This window comes from Miniopterus natalensis, chromosome 1, assembly GCF_054644295.1.
Source record: "Miniopterus natalensis isolate mMinNat1 chromosome 1, mMinNat1.hap1, whole genome shotgun sequence".
In the NCBI taxonomy this organism is placed as follows: Eukaryota; Metazoa; Chordata; class Mammalia; order Chiroptera; family Miniopteridae; genus Miniopterus; species Miniopterus natalensis.
This window is the reverse complement of record NC_142081.1, coordinates 124,564,047-124,578,117: the sequence shown is the minus strand read 5'-3', so window position 1 is coordinate 124,578,117 and position 14,071 is coordinate 124,564,047. Positions and strand designations below refer to the sequence as shown.

The 14,071-nt window shown below is 37.3% G+C and overlaps 1 protein-coding gene across 1 annotated transcript in view; it reads right to left on the bottom strand.

Moving 5' to 3' along the window:
* Nucleotides 1-2,656: 2,656 nt before the first annotated feature.
* The window catches only part of GPR158 (G protein-coupled receptor 158), a 315,239-nt gene continuing 303,824 nt past the window's right edge, over nucleotides 2,657-14,071 (bottom strand). The window contains exons 8-11 of the mRNA XM_087815878.1: nucleotides 12,637-12,775; nucleotides 8,562-8,667; nucleotides 4,909-5,055; nucleotides 2,657-4,108 (exon numbers count right to left, since the gene is read on the bottom strand). Of these exons, the coding sequence (XP_087672004.1) occupies nucleotides 2,657-4,108; nucleotides 4,909-5,055; nucleotides 8,562-8,667; nucleotides 12,637-12,775 (1,844 nt within the window). The remainder of the gene's footprint in view (nucleotides 4,109-4,908; nucleotides 5,056-8,561; nucleotides 8,668-12,636; nucleotides 12,776-14,071) is intronic.

Sequence of the window (14,071 nt, the reverse complement as noted above, 5' to 3'; positions counted from 1 at the left end):
AAGCAAATACAAGAGAACTGTCGAGTTTCGAGTCCCTATTGCCACCAAAGTTTACAATGGGTTGAGTTATAATTCATGTCGTAAAGCATTTAATTCTGGCATAAAATATACAGTTCTATTAAATTGGTATAAATCTACTTATTTATAAACCCTGGCTTAAAAACAAGGACAGGATGCAGCCTGCACATGCACTGAGGACAACCTAGCGTGTGTCTGTGACCTTGGAAGTGTTTATTCACTCTCTTATGATCGACCTGGGAAAATAACCTCAAGAACTGCAGATTTAAACTTCTCTTGGTGATAAATAATGACAATGAAACTCTAGGGAAGGCCCTAGGCACTCTCACTGATGTATGCTGGTGGAGGAAAATCTGCGGACAAAGGTGAACTTTGGTGAGTTTCTTTAAGCCACACCTTGAGCAGGATTACCCCGAGGTGCAATAAAAAGCCACTGATGCCTGACTGCTTATTTCTCAAAAAAGTGAATAAAGTGCTAACAGATCTCAGACATAAATTAAACAAGCACGTGGGTCTGGAAACCGGCATACAAATATACCTTAACGTGGTATTTCTAAGTGACCAAGTAGCTAGGCCTTGATTGAAAAGGAAGGGGAGAAGGAAATAAATGAAGGAAGCACACACAAAAATAGAATTTCTCTCTCGTCGAACCTACCCCATGAACCTGAGTGATGCACAAAGCGAGGAACTGGGTGAGGGAGATTTGTGCACAGCTTTGCAACATGGTGAAGGGCTCATTTACTCCTGAATAAAAATCGCTGAGGAAGTTTTGATGATACGGAGAAGTCCTAGTTTTTACCATTCACTGAGAATGATATTCCCTAAGAACAGCCCTGCATCCACCTTATGATTCCCTTTCTCATCTTTTATCCCCCTAGCATGTCTTCCTTGCTGCTCATGAAATGAAAAGTTACTTAGGCTGGAAGTGTCCTGGCCAGATGAGCCCTTGAGACTTCAGTGTTCAGCGTGAGAGAAAGGGAAGTCAGGGTTCCGTGTTTAAGTGATTAATCTTTAAATACAGTGAGACTGAGCTTTGAGATAGAATCTCCTCGCAAGGTCACATCAGCAGGGCTAAGTCAGCAGCTTAGGATTTTCACACCAAGAGATCAGTGTGGAATGCAATAAATTTTATGAAATATGCTTTGGGGGCTGTTTCGCCTTGCAAAGAACCCTCTGCATTTTAAGTTTTGAGCTAGGTGGCTCCTAGTGGCAATTTGCAGGACTTGTAAGTTTTCCAATGTTTGGGAGAATGATGAGCCCATACCACCTTATAGGCTTGGAATAAATCAGGTTATAAATCTCTTTGGGATGAGCCCAGCAAGTTCTAGCCCTAGCTGAAGCAATGAATAAGAGTTTATGAGAATAAATAGTTTAAGGTCATTGAAAATATTATATATTTAGTATGCACAATAAAAATACACCCATACAATGATCTTGATGTTATCATAATTTTTCTCTTTAAAAAAATAACCCCTTGAAAGTGCTACCAGGAGCTCCTTTTCTGTCTGCTTTGAAAGGCAAATTTCCTGGCTCTACAGTCCTGCTGCAGTTCTCCTGTCATTCCTAGTCTGCCCCTTCCAACGGTAATAATAATGCACAGTATATTTTTCTCACTCTTAGAGTCTTCCTTATAAAATGCTGCTAAGTATGAAATACGGAAAGAGTTAAAAGGGACAATTAATTGGAATGAAGGCTTTATCTATTTCTGACTTCAAACAATATGTAAGTTGTCCTTAACTTATTGAGACATAAGACTATGTAGGACCACTGGATGTCCAGTATTAATAGAGCTTCTGAGTCCTGGCACAAAGTGCAAAACAAGTAACTCAACTCGTATTAAAAACCTGATTAAGACAGTATAACAAACCATGATGTGAAATAATAGAGTTAATCCAAATTTGCAATATATAAATCACAAAACTGAAAGGTTTCATCATAACAATTATGACTTTCCAAGCCAGAGAAAGCTTACTGTACTTCAAGAATCAACTAAAGTTGATAGATAACGGGGATTCTGTAAGTTGCAAGAACAATTGAGTAGCTGAAGGTTGCATAAATGTGTGTCACATAATATCAAAGTTATTTGCAAAAATTATACAATCTGGAATGCTTGAGTATGAGACACAACAATGTACTGAAACATACATTTGTAAGAAAATGAGAGCAATCATTAATATAAAAGATTTTTTGGGATGCATTAAGTTAGCAGTGCTATCAAGGTTATATAGGTAAAGTAAGTTCTTTTCAGCCAGCTACTTAGAATCTCTGTCATACTCACTGATGTCTTCTTTGCAAACTTCTTACCTCTTCCGTGTCTCCTGGTTTGCCTTGCTTAGGATCTTCGAAGTCCCACGGGTACATATTGATCAGGGGCAGACATTGAGGGCTACTTCTAAACATGCTGAAATGTAAAGATTTTCCTAGTGCTACCAGGGGAAAGACTTTTTGGCCAGTCTAACTTCTCCATGATGATGTTTCTCTACCCTCCTTAGAATTCTTCCACCCATGCCTTTCATGTTTCCCTGATTGACAAATACTCCTTGGGAATCTTTGACCCTTATATCTTCTGTCTTATCAAATTCAGGGTTTCTTCCTTTTCTTTCTAGGGATGCTACACTTTGAAAGTACCCCAGACCTCTTATTTCCGAGGCCCTGGTATTTTATTCGCATTTAAAGTCGAAGAGGCAGGTAAAGCTACACCATTTTTGGCATTTGGTTGATCTGGGGTCTCAAACTCCCAGGGACACACCTCAGCTCGTGATGTTAAAGGCTGCTGACAGTTATTATTTGACTTATAGGAAGATGTCTTTGTTTCCTGGTCTCCTATTTGGTTGAGATTTTCATTTTCTACTGTTGATGTTATGACTTTGGGGGACAGTTCTTCATATTGCCCAGCACACATACTGGCTGCACAAAGCTGACCGCCATTCTCATCTTTTGCTCTCCCTGGGGGAGCCTGAGTCTTGGAAATCAAATGCTTCTCATCTTCAAAAAGGGGCTGACCTTGGCTTTCCCAAGGGCAGACCTCAGCCTTGTCTATGCTCTTCTGGTTGGATTGCTGACATAGTTCAGCTGCCTTAGGCTTGTAATGAGATCGCTCCTTTAAGGACAAGGCTGGGTTTTTCTCCATTTCCGAAGCCACAATAGATACATGCTTTTGAACTTTTGATTCTGAAGGCACAGGACCAGGGGTCAGGTCATAAATCTCCCAAGGGCACACTTCCCCTATGTCACAGTTGTCCTTCATCTGGGTGGTGCCCGGGCTCATGTCTGGATTGGCAGTGGCGGGGTTGGGCCTTTGCTGCTTCATAATCCCAGACTTCTGAGGTTTCCTTGGCTCCTCCAAATGATTGGAGTTTGGGGGGACCGAATCTTTAGTCTCTGCGTTATCTGAATTTGAGTATTTTCTGCTTGTCTCTTTATCTTTTGGCAGAGGTTTCTGGGATTTAGCGCGTTCTTCCACACCCGACGTTTGGGTTTTCCCAGCTAACCCCAGAGTCTTCTCCTTGGCACTGGCTATGACACTGAGGGACTTTTGTAACATGGACGTTCGTGGGTGCCCGGGCTTCTTCTCTGAGCTGAGATTGTGAGCGCTCGCTGACTTACACACCAAAGGCACAGACTCCGTGGACTCGGCCTCGCTGTTTTCTTTCAGTGTCTGTGTTAATTTTTTACCCGACGGGGACTCCAGCGTGGAGTTTTCCGTGGCTTCCTCCTCTTGGCTCTCGGTGGGGAGGCTGTCGGACTCGTCGGGCTGGTCCCTCACATGGTCGTAGGTGCTGTGGGACTTCTTCAGGGAGAAGACTCGGCTTTTCAGGGACTCCTCCTTGGGCTTCCCAGCGTTGGCTGAAGGCTCGGGGGGGTGCCTCCTCAGGAGCGCGGAGCTCCTGGCCGCGCCGTGGTCCGCGGCCTCCTTGTCGTCCTTGGAGCACTGCCTGCTGACCGTCTCCGGGATCTCGGTTATGCGCCTCATGATGGAGCGGCCCAGGCCCTTCTTGGAGCACCGCTTTTTCTGGAGGTGGGGGTTATTCGTGATCATCTTCTTCCTTTTATATATTTCCAGCTGGGTGTAGAGTTTCTTCAGCTCATCCTGACAGAACAAGAGAAAATTCACAGGGGTGTTTCAGCCAGATAATATCACGGAAGGTCATTTTAATGCGATAAGCCTGAGCCCTCTCAGGAAACTTCTAGAGCTCTTCCTAACATTTCTGATCTACTTTTTCTTCATTCTTACTTCCTGATCGTTTTGTATTTTGTTTCGCATAGAGCTGAGACTCTAAGACCTACACCCATGCTTACTAGCCTTGCTTCATGGAGCAAGAACTTGGAACTTGCAAGTTGTGTGGGCCAGGCTGAGCCTGGACCATAATAAAACAGCATATTGTCTACCGATAAACCACATCCTTGCAACAATATTGGAAGAATCATGTAGCCCCTGATAAAGTTACACGTAATGTTAGATTAGGTTTAGGGGACAGCAGACCATCACATACTAAAAGCATATTTTTTCTCCAAAAGCTGACATATCGTCACAGGTTATTTTAAATAATCCAGGCTCTCTGCTCACAGAGGGAGCCAACCTTTCCATCAGCAAAATGTCATAAACCGTATTATGGAACATGCAGAACAAGTTCATCATGATGTCTGCCAAAGTCAGTTGAGATGATCAAGGTTGGTTTGTGCATTCTAATTTATACCATGATTACACATTTTAGAACAGGATCCACTTGGCACTTGATGTCTTCAGTTCTTACATAAACACACATTCTCTCATTTTCTTCCTTTCTAACACACATATGCACACACGTGAGCACACATGTATACCAACCCGCACATGCTTGCCTGCATAAATGGGGCTAATTTGAAATGAGAAAGAAATGCTGGTATTACCCGGATGTCCTCTGGATCCAAGCTGTGCTCACTCCACGCTGAGTTGATGCTGCTGTTCAGGTAGGATCCAGACCGGCCCATGTCCAGCTCATCCTCATAAGCTTCTGTAGCAATGTCATCTCGTGGGTTATTGCTTGAATGTGAAAACTGCAATAGATATTATCTGAGCTCTAGACATTGCCCACTGTAAGACATAGCATTTTAATAATAATTTTCTAAAGGTTCTAATGTTACTATCATTTCTTTAGCTTAGATGAATTTGTTCTCTGAACTCTTTACAGCAGTTTGCTGCTGTGTTTGTGTTTTGCTTTCTGTGTTACACACTGATGTGGTACTGGGCTCCCTCTTTGACTTTTGTCTAGGCTCCCAACATCAACTTACATTACACCTTGTCCATAATATTTGCACTTCGAAAATGAAAATAAGTACAAGACTCCAAAGAAATGTTCTCTAAGTACAAGAATCCAAAGAAATGTTCTTTAGACCCCCCACTGGCAGCTGGATGGGAATTTTTTTTTGAGCAGTGGTGTCTACCACACATTTATCATTTTGCTTCACATAGGGGAGGCTATATTTCACCTCTGGGCACTGTTGGCCCTGATCACAGGAATGTGACTTTCAATCCACAATACATAGTTTTAAAAAAGTCTACTTTCAAAAGGTGAAGGGATTAAGAATTACAAATTGGCAGTTATAAAAACAGTCACAGGAATGCAAAGTACAGCATAAGGAATGTAGCTGGTAATATTGTAATAACTATGTATGGTGCCAAGTGGGTACTAGACTTATTGGGGGCATCATTTTGTAAGTTATATAAATGTCCAACCACTATGTTGTACAGCTGAAACTAATATAATATTGTATGTCAGCTATAATTGAAAAAAGTTTAAGTATTTTTTAAAAGTCTACTTTTAAGACTTGGGGAGCAGGAGATCCGAATTCCAGCCTCATGGGGTTGGCAGTGAGATTTTAAGCAAGTCATGGACCTCTCAGCACTGTGCCCACTCAGCCTGCAGAGCTCTGGGTTAGATGGTACCTAAGTTCAAAATTAAAAGCGTCACTGAAATGACATATTATTTTTCCCTCGAGCTCATTATTCTCAAGCTCCCCTTTATCCTATTTTGACATATTTTTATTATTTTCATTTGCTGTTTTGATATTTTGCAGTTTCATATACTCTTGCTATCTCTATTCTTCAAAAGGAGACCCGAGGAAGAGTGAGTTGGGTAAATGAAGAAAAGCAGGGAGAGCCAAAGCAATCCAGCCACTCTTCACACAACACATAAACCAAGTGCTTGTCCTGTGAAAACAGAGAACAGTTTAGAGAAGGGCTGGTGCCCTTCTCCCAGCTTGTCCTCAAGTCAAATATTCCTTTACAAAATTAACAGATCACCTTTTGATAATAGAGATATTTTAATGGTCATTGTCCATGAAAATATTCAGGTAGGAAGGTAAACCTAAATAGAAGGGATCATGTGAAATGGAAATTCTCTATTTAAGTAGCAATAAATATTTTTTAATTGGAACTGGCTGAGAAACCACAAAAACTGATGAGTTTTTCCTTCACTGCTCTACTTATGTTTGTGGTTCCAACATCTGCCATTACCTTAAGGCCAGAAAGATGAATAAAGTAGAGTCCCTAGCCCCCCAAATAGCACATGCTACTAGTTAAACCACCTGGAGCTTATTTACGAAAAGAGGTTTTTTTTTCTGTCTTGAGCAAAGTCTTAAAGACTATCGTGAGTTGAAAAAACAGTTATTTGTCAGATACTGTCCATTTCCTGCTTTATTATTTTTCTTGTGTTTCTCTCTACCTAAAATACTATTTCAGATATTTATCTTATTTATCTTTCCTGTTTCCCCATCCCGTCCTCCGGAACATAATTACCAGGAGATCACAGATTTTTATCTGTCCATTACTCTTACTCCAGGATCTAGAACAGTGCTTAGCAAAGCCTCTCAATCATTTTTTTAAAAAATTACTGTTCTTGAGATAAAATTTACATACCATAAAATACTCAATATACATTGTACAATTCCATGTTTTAGAGCATATTCACAAGGTTGACTGACCATATTTTCAACACCCCAGAAGGAAACCTTGGACTCATTAAGCAGTCACTTCCATTTGCCGTCCCTCCAATCCCAGCCCATGACAACCATTAAACTGCTTTATGTCTTCACAGAGCCGCCTATTCTGGACTTTTCACATAAATGGAATCATACAATATGTGGCCTTTTGTGTCTGGGTTCTTTCACTCGGCATAGTGTTATCAAGTTTTGTACAAGTTGTAGCATGTATCAGTACTTCATTCCTTTTTATTGAATAATATTCCACTGTATAGACATACCACATTTTATTTCCACATTTATCAGTTCATGGAAATTCGGGTTATTTCCACTTCTTGGCTATAATGAATAGTGCTGCTATGAACATTCAAGTATACATTTTTGTATGAGCCTATGTTTTCAATTTTCTTTGGACCTCAAAAACAGTTTATTGAATGAATAAGGAATCTGAGTATACAACCATCTGCTGTTATCATATTATGCAAAGTATAAAAATGGTTAAGATAAGTTGAAGTAACTTATCCGTGAAATTGTGGCGATTTGGTATAATTCAAATAAGGAAGAAAAGAGGTAGTTGCTTTTTTAATAATCATTTGGCCTTTTCAACCAGGCTGTATTTCAATGTTTTGGTTGTCTGAGGGTTGAGATAAAGCTTGGGGTGAAAGACAAGAAATCACAGTTCTTGTTGCAGCCGTGCTAATGTCATATTGTGTGGCAGTGATAAAGACTGATCCCTTCATAAAGTACGCAAATGTCTCATCACTATGTTGTGCACCTGAAACGAACATAATATTGTATATCAACTATTATTGAAAAATAAATTTAAAAAAGAAAAAAGGCATATAATGTTCTAATATTTTGTTGTTCTACGTGTAAAAGAGGAAAATAATGAGAATGCTGTGTAATTTGTATAATCTGTTTTTTCCTCTGATATCATTTCATTTCATTCCAGGCAACCTTATTGCCATCAAGTCATAGATGGTCTTGGCTAATGTCATATTATACAGCTAGTCTGGGTGAAGCATGAGTTCCGAATCCATGTGTCCTGAGTTCTGGCCCAGTCCCCCACTTCATTATGCTTCCTAGATAAGCCTTTGTAATAATCTACCATTATTAAGCAAGACTCTTCTAGGCACACTATTTGAATTATTTATTTCTATTTAAATAAAAATCCTCTGAATGTTTAAAACAACATTTCTCTGAATATGAATCCAAGACAAGAGAATTCTTAGAACAGTATAATTCTCTTTAAAAAGGACTTTGATGTTATAGCTACAATGAAAGCCACCTTGAACCCATAACAATGAAAACTAACTGGATATAGAAATACTTGGAAAGGGCTAAAGCAGATGATGGGCTTTGAACATTTTAAGGCATTTAACAATTATGTGAAATATTTCATAAATCCCCAAAGAAAACAGACACCTAGTTTCCTGAGGACCGAGCTTTAAAAATATTTTAGATGTCAAGCCAATCTCCACACCTCCCTTGGCCTATATTGCCAGGCATTTTTAAAGGAGAAACCACTCGAGGCTCATGTAAGATAATTGTTTTTCAAGAGAAAAGTAATCTTAGAGGAATACCTTTGGAATCAAAAGCAACCCAATGGTGACTGTCACAGTCAAATGAGTGTGTGCAAAATACAGCATCAGCATCCAATCAGACTGAAGCCTTGAGGCAAGAACAAATCTGAAATTAGAATACACCAAGTTAGCAATCTCACACGGTCTCTCCTTAAACACCAGAAACTTGAAAACTCTTTATCTCAGTGGATTAAGAAAAACATATAAAGAAAAAAGAAAGGAAAAATATTGTGTTGTTTCTATGACATGTTTTCATCACAGAAGTATAAGGGCCTAGGTAATCCCAATTGGATGCATAATATATGAACTCTCTATTATTTATTACTTTAAATTATCCATAATTAGAAAGATAGCATACACATTTTAATGTATTAAACATTTCCTCAGATTATCGTTTTGTATGTAGGTTGAATCTGCAAAGCAAAAACAGCAAACATATGTTACTTCAGTAAAAGAGTTGTTGCAAACTGGTGGTTTCTGGCAAATTTGGGTGTAAAACATGTCCAAATAACTCATGAGTCTACATTCTTTATTTAAAATATTAATTAGAATTAAATGGTGAATCTTTAAAAAAATAATTTTGACATATACTGATGTCAATTATCCCTAAATTAACCAACTTATAATTACTACCACAGTTTTTGGGTTGCAGTTCTGACTAGAAATATCTCAAGAGAAATTGGGTTTTGTGCTAGTTTTAAAGCTTCATTTAAAAAGAAAGAGTATTTCAACTTTAAAAAAATAGGTCTAAAAGTCAGGAACATAGAAATATCTGAAAATTGAGCTTAAGAATAAAAGCAAACTTAAAAAATCTTTGTATTTTCTCAAAGGTTTGCTTTATGCTTGGTACTAACAATCAGTGAAAGATTACAATTGGCTGGGCAAATGCCCTCTGCATTATCTACCCTTCTAGACTTAATCCTTGTAAGTTACTTTCCTTTAATCTGCCAATTTGGTAAGAATAAAAGTACATGTGTGTATAATATGTAGTCATACTTTTTATTTATATATGTATACATACTCATATGCATATATAATTTTATATCTTAAGCAGATGAGAAAGAATATATATATGCCCTGTTAATAGAGAATAACTTTGCTGATGCCAGAAGCTTTATTTAATATTATTTTATTCCAGGAAATTATTACCAAAATGGATCTATCTGATTTAAATTATTATGCTATTTTTTTTCTTACACTTGGACTATATTAATATTGGAACCAAGCATACATGAATTCAGTCCATGTGCTACTTAGTTTAATTATTATGACCTATTACTTGTTCCATACTCATCCCCCTAAAGTGAGTGTTCTGTGGACTTACTGTGTTAAGCTATAATTCCATCCTTGGTTTTTCATGGCTGTAGAAATTAAATTTCCAAAAGAGAGTAGCTAACATACAGGGTGGGGCAAAAGTAGGCTTATAGTTGTGAGTATGCAAAACATAGAGTTTATTCTTGTATTATCATTTATTAATTATTGTATTATTTTCCATACCAACAACTATAAACCCATTTTTGTCCTACCCTGTATATTATATGATTCTTTGAAGCCAATACACTACAATCTAATCAAGTCTGGTCTATATAGAAAGGTAAGTCAATTTGGGAGTGAAAAGGGAGGGCTTCCCATCAGGTTTGTTTAGGCTTGCCTAAGAAAATACTAAAGCCTACCAAGTCTGGTCATTCTGCTACCATTGGAAGTCCTCCCTGTTCCAAACTGACAGAGGGCCACATAGCTGTTTAGAAGAAAACCGACCTTGTGAGGATGCTGCATCTAGTCAACACCAAATCTACTAGGTGCAACATGAATAATTCAGTAAGAGCTTTGTTTCCATGAACTCAGCTCATAGTTTATATGGTTCTTCTTGCTGGGCTATGGGTTGTATGGGACTCTATAGAAAACATTTAAGCAAAGTCAGTAAGCTGTTTTCAATGAGTATTTTAAATATGTTTCTGATCACCTTGGCTCAATATTAAAACAGTATTTTCTGAAGTGCTGCTAACAATCACATGTCAATTGAAGGGTGGGGGGATTCCATGGTCAGTTAAGTTTAGAAAATGCTGGTTAAACAAAATTAAGTAGATTTCCTATGTCTGGACTTCTCAGTATGCTAGTTTGCATCATGACTTTCTTAAAACGGAACTATCGAATGCCATGTAACATAAATATCCACATGCATTTAAAAATATAAAAAAGTGACATACTAATATGTTAACAATGCTTATCTTTGTGTAGTTGGATCAGGGAGTTTCTTTTTGTATCATCTTATGAGGTTTTTTTTGTAATGACTGTCTATTGCCTTATTAAGAATTTTTAAAAAATTTATTGAAAATAATTTACCTCAACCACTTTTGATAAGATGTGGACTACTTGAAAGTTTAAAATCCACTGGAAAAAATACCCATACTTAATGATGAAAACTGAAGAGGGTAAATCAAGGTAGAAAAGAATATAGATCATTTTAGGTAACTATTTTGAACAGATTTAATTTCTTGAGCAATTAATTTGGTTCTAAGAAATACAGCAGGTAATTGTAGGACAGAAGTGGGAAATCCTTTGCATGGCAATTACACTCTGACAATAGAAGACGTTTAGACTCATCTGTAATAAGCCTTCGTGAACGATTATAACTCTTTAGTTGGTTTGTTAATGTAGCATTTAATTTATAAGTGATTTTAGAGAAGCATGTTTGTTAGATCTTGAAACATATGTGCTTGATATTCTGGAAACAACCAACCAAAATGCAGCTTTTCCTGGGAGATGGTTTGGAAGAAGAGTAAAGGCCACTGAGCTCAGGCACCAAGAAAAAGCATTCTCAGGTGCTCACTACATTTTCGACCAAGGGCCCCTGCTCTCAGAGCCTTGACTCTATAGTCTGTGTAGAACTGAGAAAGCACCCATCTCCCTGCCTGTTCATTACTCCATATTTTGCTTTTCATCTTTCCTCCCTCTTCTACTCCCTCTCCTCTTTCTGTCTTGCAAGGGGGCAAGACAAAGCAAGGAAGCAAATTCCCTTGATTCCTGGCCCTCTGGTGGAATTTCCAGGGCTGTCATCATAAATACTTCTTTTTCTTACCAGAAGTTCAAAAAGTGTATGCTATGGCATCATCTATTCCTTGAAGTGCAAGATGTCATTTTATGATTGTTTACTAAAGTAAAAGATGATAATTATCCTGCAAAACTTCCACAGATTCACAACCTCCCATGCTGATTCACAATATTATTAATCTCTATTTTCCCAATAAGGGCAAAGACAAATATTCAGTTTCTAATTACATTCTTTAGCATGTCTTAACTTTTAATAATGTCAAGAAATTGAATGACATCTTTTTGATGCTTTTCAAATTATAGTATTCCTTTTCTGTTTTTTGTTCTGAGTTTTTCATTTCATTTTCAAATGTGAATCAGGTGAAAATTCCCAGAACATAAGTCATACGTATTTCATTTTGTCCACTTATCATAAGCCACTTTCTTCCTTTGCACTCATTGATTAGAGAGATACATGTGACATGAAAAACGGCGGGCCGGGCCATACATTCTTACCACTGAACGTTATTGCTAAACTGTAATAATGTCAAAACCCCATTGCCCACAAAAATACAGTCATCAGTTTGAAGTGGTTTTTGGTTTTGAATTCAGCAAAATTCACACATATATGTTGTCTATCTGAGTATTAAAATTTTGAAAGTATAAATCAGCCTATAAAACATGAATGAAAACAGATAATTTATATCTACTTGTATGTATTGCTTTATGTCTTCAGAACAAAAAGTATTGCATATCATAAATGATATTCAATGACATCCCCATAAGTGGCTTAACATAATAAGTGAGTTACCTTCAAAATAAATGAAGGCAAAAAACAACCCATCAGAAGGAACTAAGAGGAGCAGAGTTAAAAAAACAACTATATTCATTTGTCACTTCTGAGACAAAGAAATTAATCAGCTTATAAAACACCATCTTTCCTAAATCTTTCCATTATGCATGTTATCCAAATTTGCTATTTAAATTAAACTAGAACACATTGGAAAAATAAAACAATTGTTTTCTAGCTCTACAGGTCACTTGCCTAATTGTATGGAATATAGCAGAGATAATCAGCTCATTGTGAACTGCAACAGCCATGTAGCGTGGCTCATGAAATGCTGATGGGACTGTCCGCACTGCATAGCAGAGATAAACACCCCACAAGAGGAATAAAAATTCAGCTGTGAGAATAAAAACAAACAAACAACTTTCCATTAGTTTTATAGGTGAAGAAAAAAGTAAAATTTAAGTTCCTTAGCATGCACTTTGTTTCTATTGTAAAACCATAAATTTAGAAATAGGTGCATATAGAATATCATTCACATATAAACATAATCCATAAAGTAATTTTTAAAATTTTATTCAGTGCACAGATAATTTTTCAAAGGTATACTTTGTTTTATTATTATTTTTTAAACAGTGTTTGGTGTCTCAGATTTTTTTTTTTTTGCTAATATCTGGCTTTTTCCTAAAATAATTATGAAATAATTTTCCACATTGCCAACTGAAGTTTAAGATGTTCATAGAGCAGCTGAGTGAAAATAAAGTCATCAAGGCAACCAAAGGCTTGTAATGTGTTTCTATGCAGCTTCTGGAAACTTAGGCTATTACTGCATTGAGTCTAGTTCAATGCATAACGATATCCATTCCCAGAAATGTGAGAAAACAGGTTGCTAAACATTCTGTGGCATGTTTGTAAATGAACCATTATTTCTTCACACATGACAGACATCATATCTTTTGTGGGTGGAGTGCTGGGGCCTTAGTAAAATTCACAACCACCTTGTCTGCTGGCTCAAGCCAGAAGAGACCAGCACAGTGTAGCAGTTAAGGAGAAGGGCTTCAGAATCCCACTGGACCTGAGTGGGAATCCTGGCTCAATCCCTGATGAACTTTGCATAATCTGAGGCAACTTAACTTCTCTGGCCACAGTTTCCTTATCTGGAAAATGAGGATAATAAAAGTACGTATTTCATGGGATTATATGCTAATGAAATCAAATAATGAATATAAAGCACTTAACATAGTTTCTAACACAGTATGGTAGATAAATTAATTAAAAACCATAAACATTTAAATAATTGGTTCTTATTGTTTAACATCTCATTTGACTGTTTTTTCCCCCGAAACTGAACACTGCTATTTTAACTCTTTCTGACCAAAAACCTAATAAACCTTACAATCCATTTTATCTGTCTTACTGACATGAACTCATTGAAAGATAATATCTAATTAATAAGAAGAAAGCTTTAATTTGGAGAAAACATTTTATGGAATACATTACCTAAAGGTAACCTAAATATATACTGAAACACTGATTTCTGTTCTCATGTGTTTTACCTGCCCAAGTTTCAGCATATTTCTACCAGTATTTAAACAATAGGTTGTGCCCCAATTATTGCAAATCTCTTAAAACACAATTTCCAAGAGTTACCCTAAAATCCTGACGTGGTCAGAAGCCCAAGAAAAAAATAACT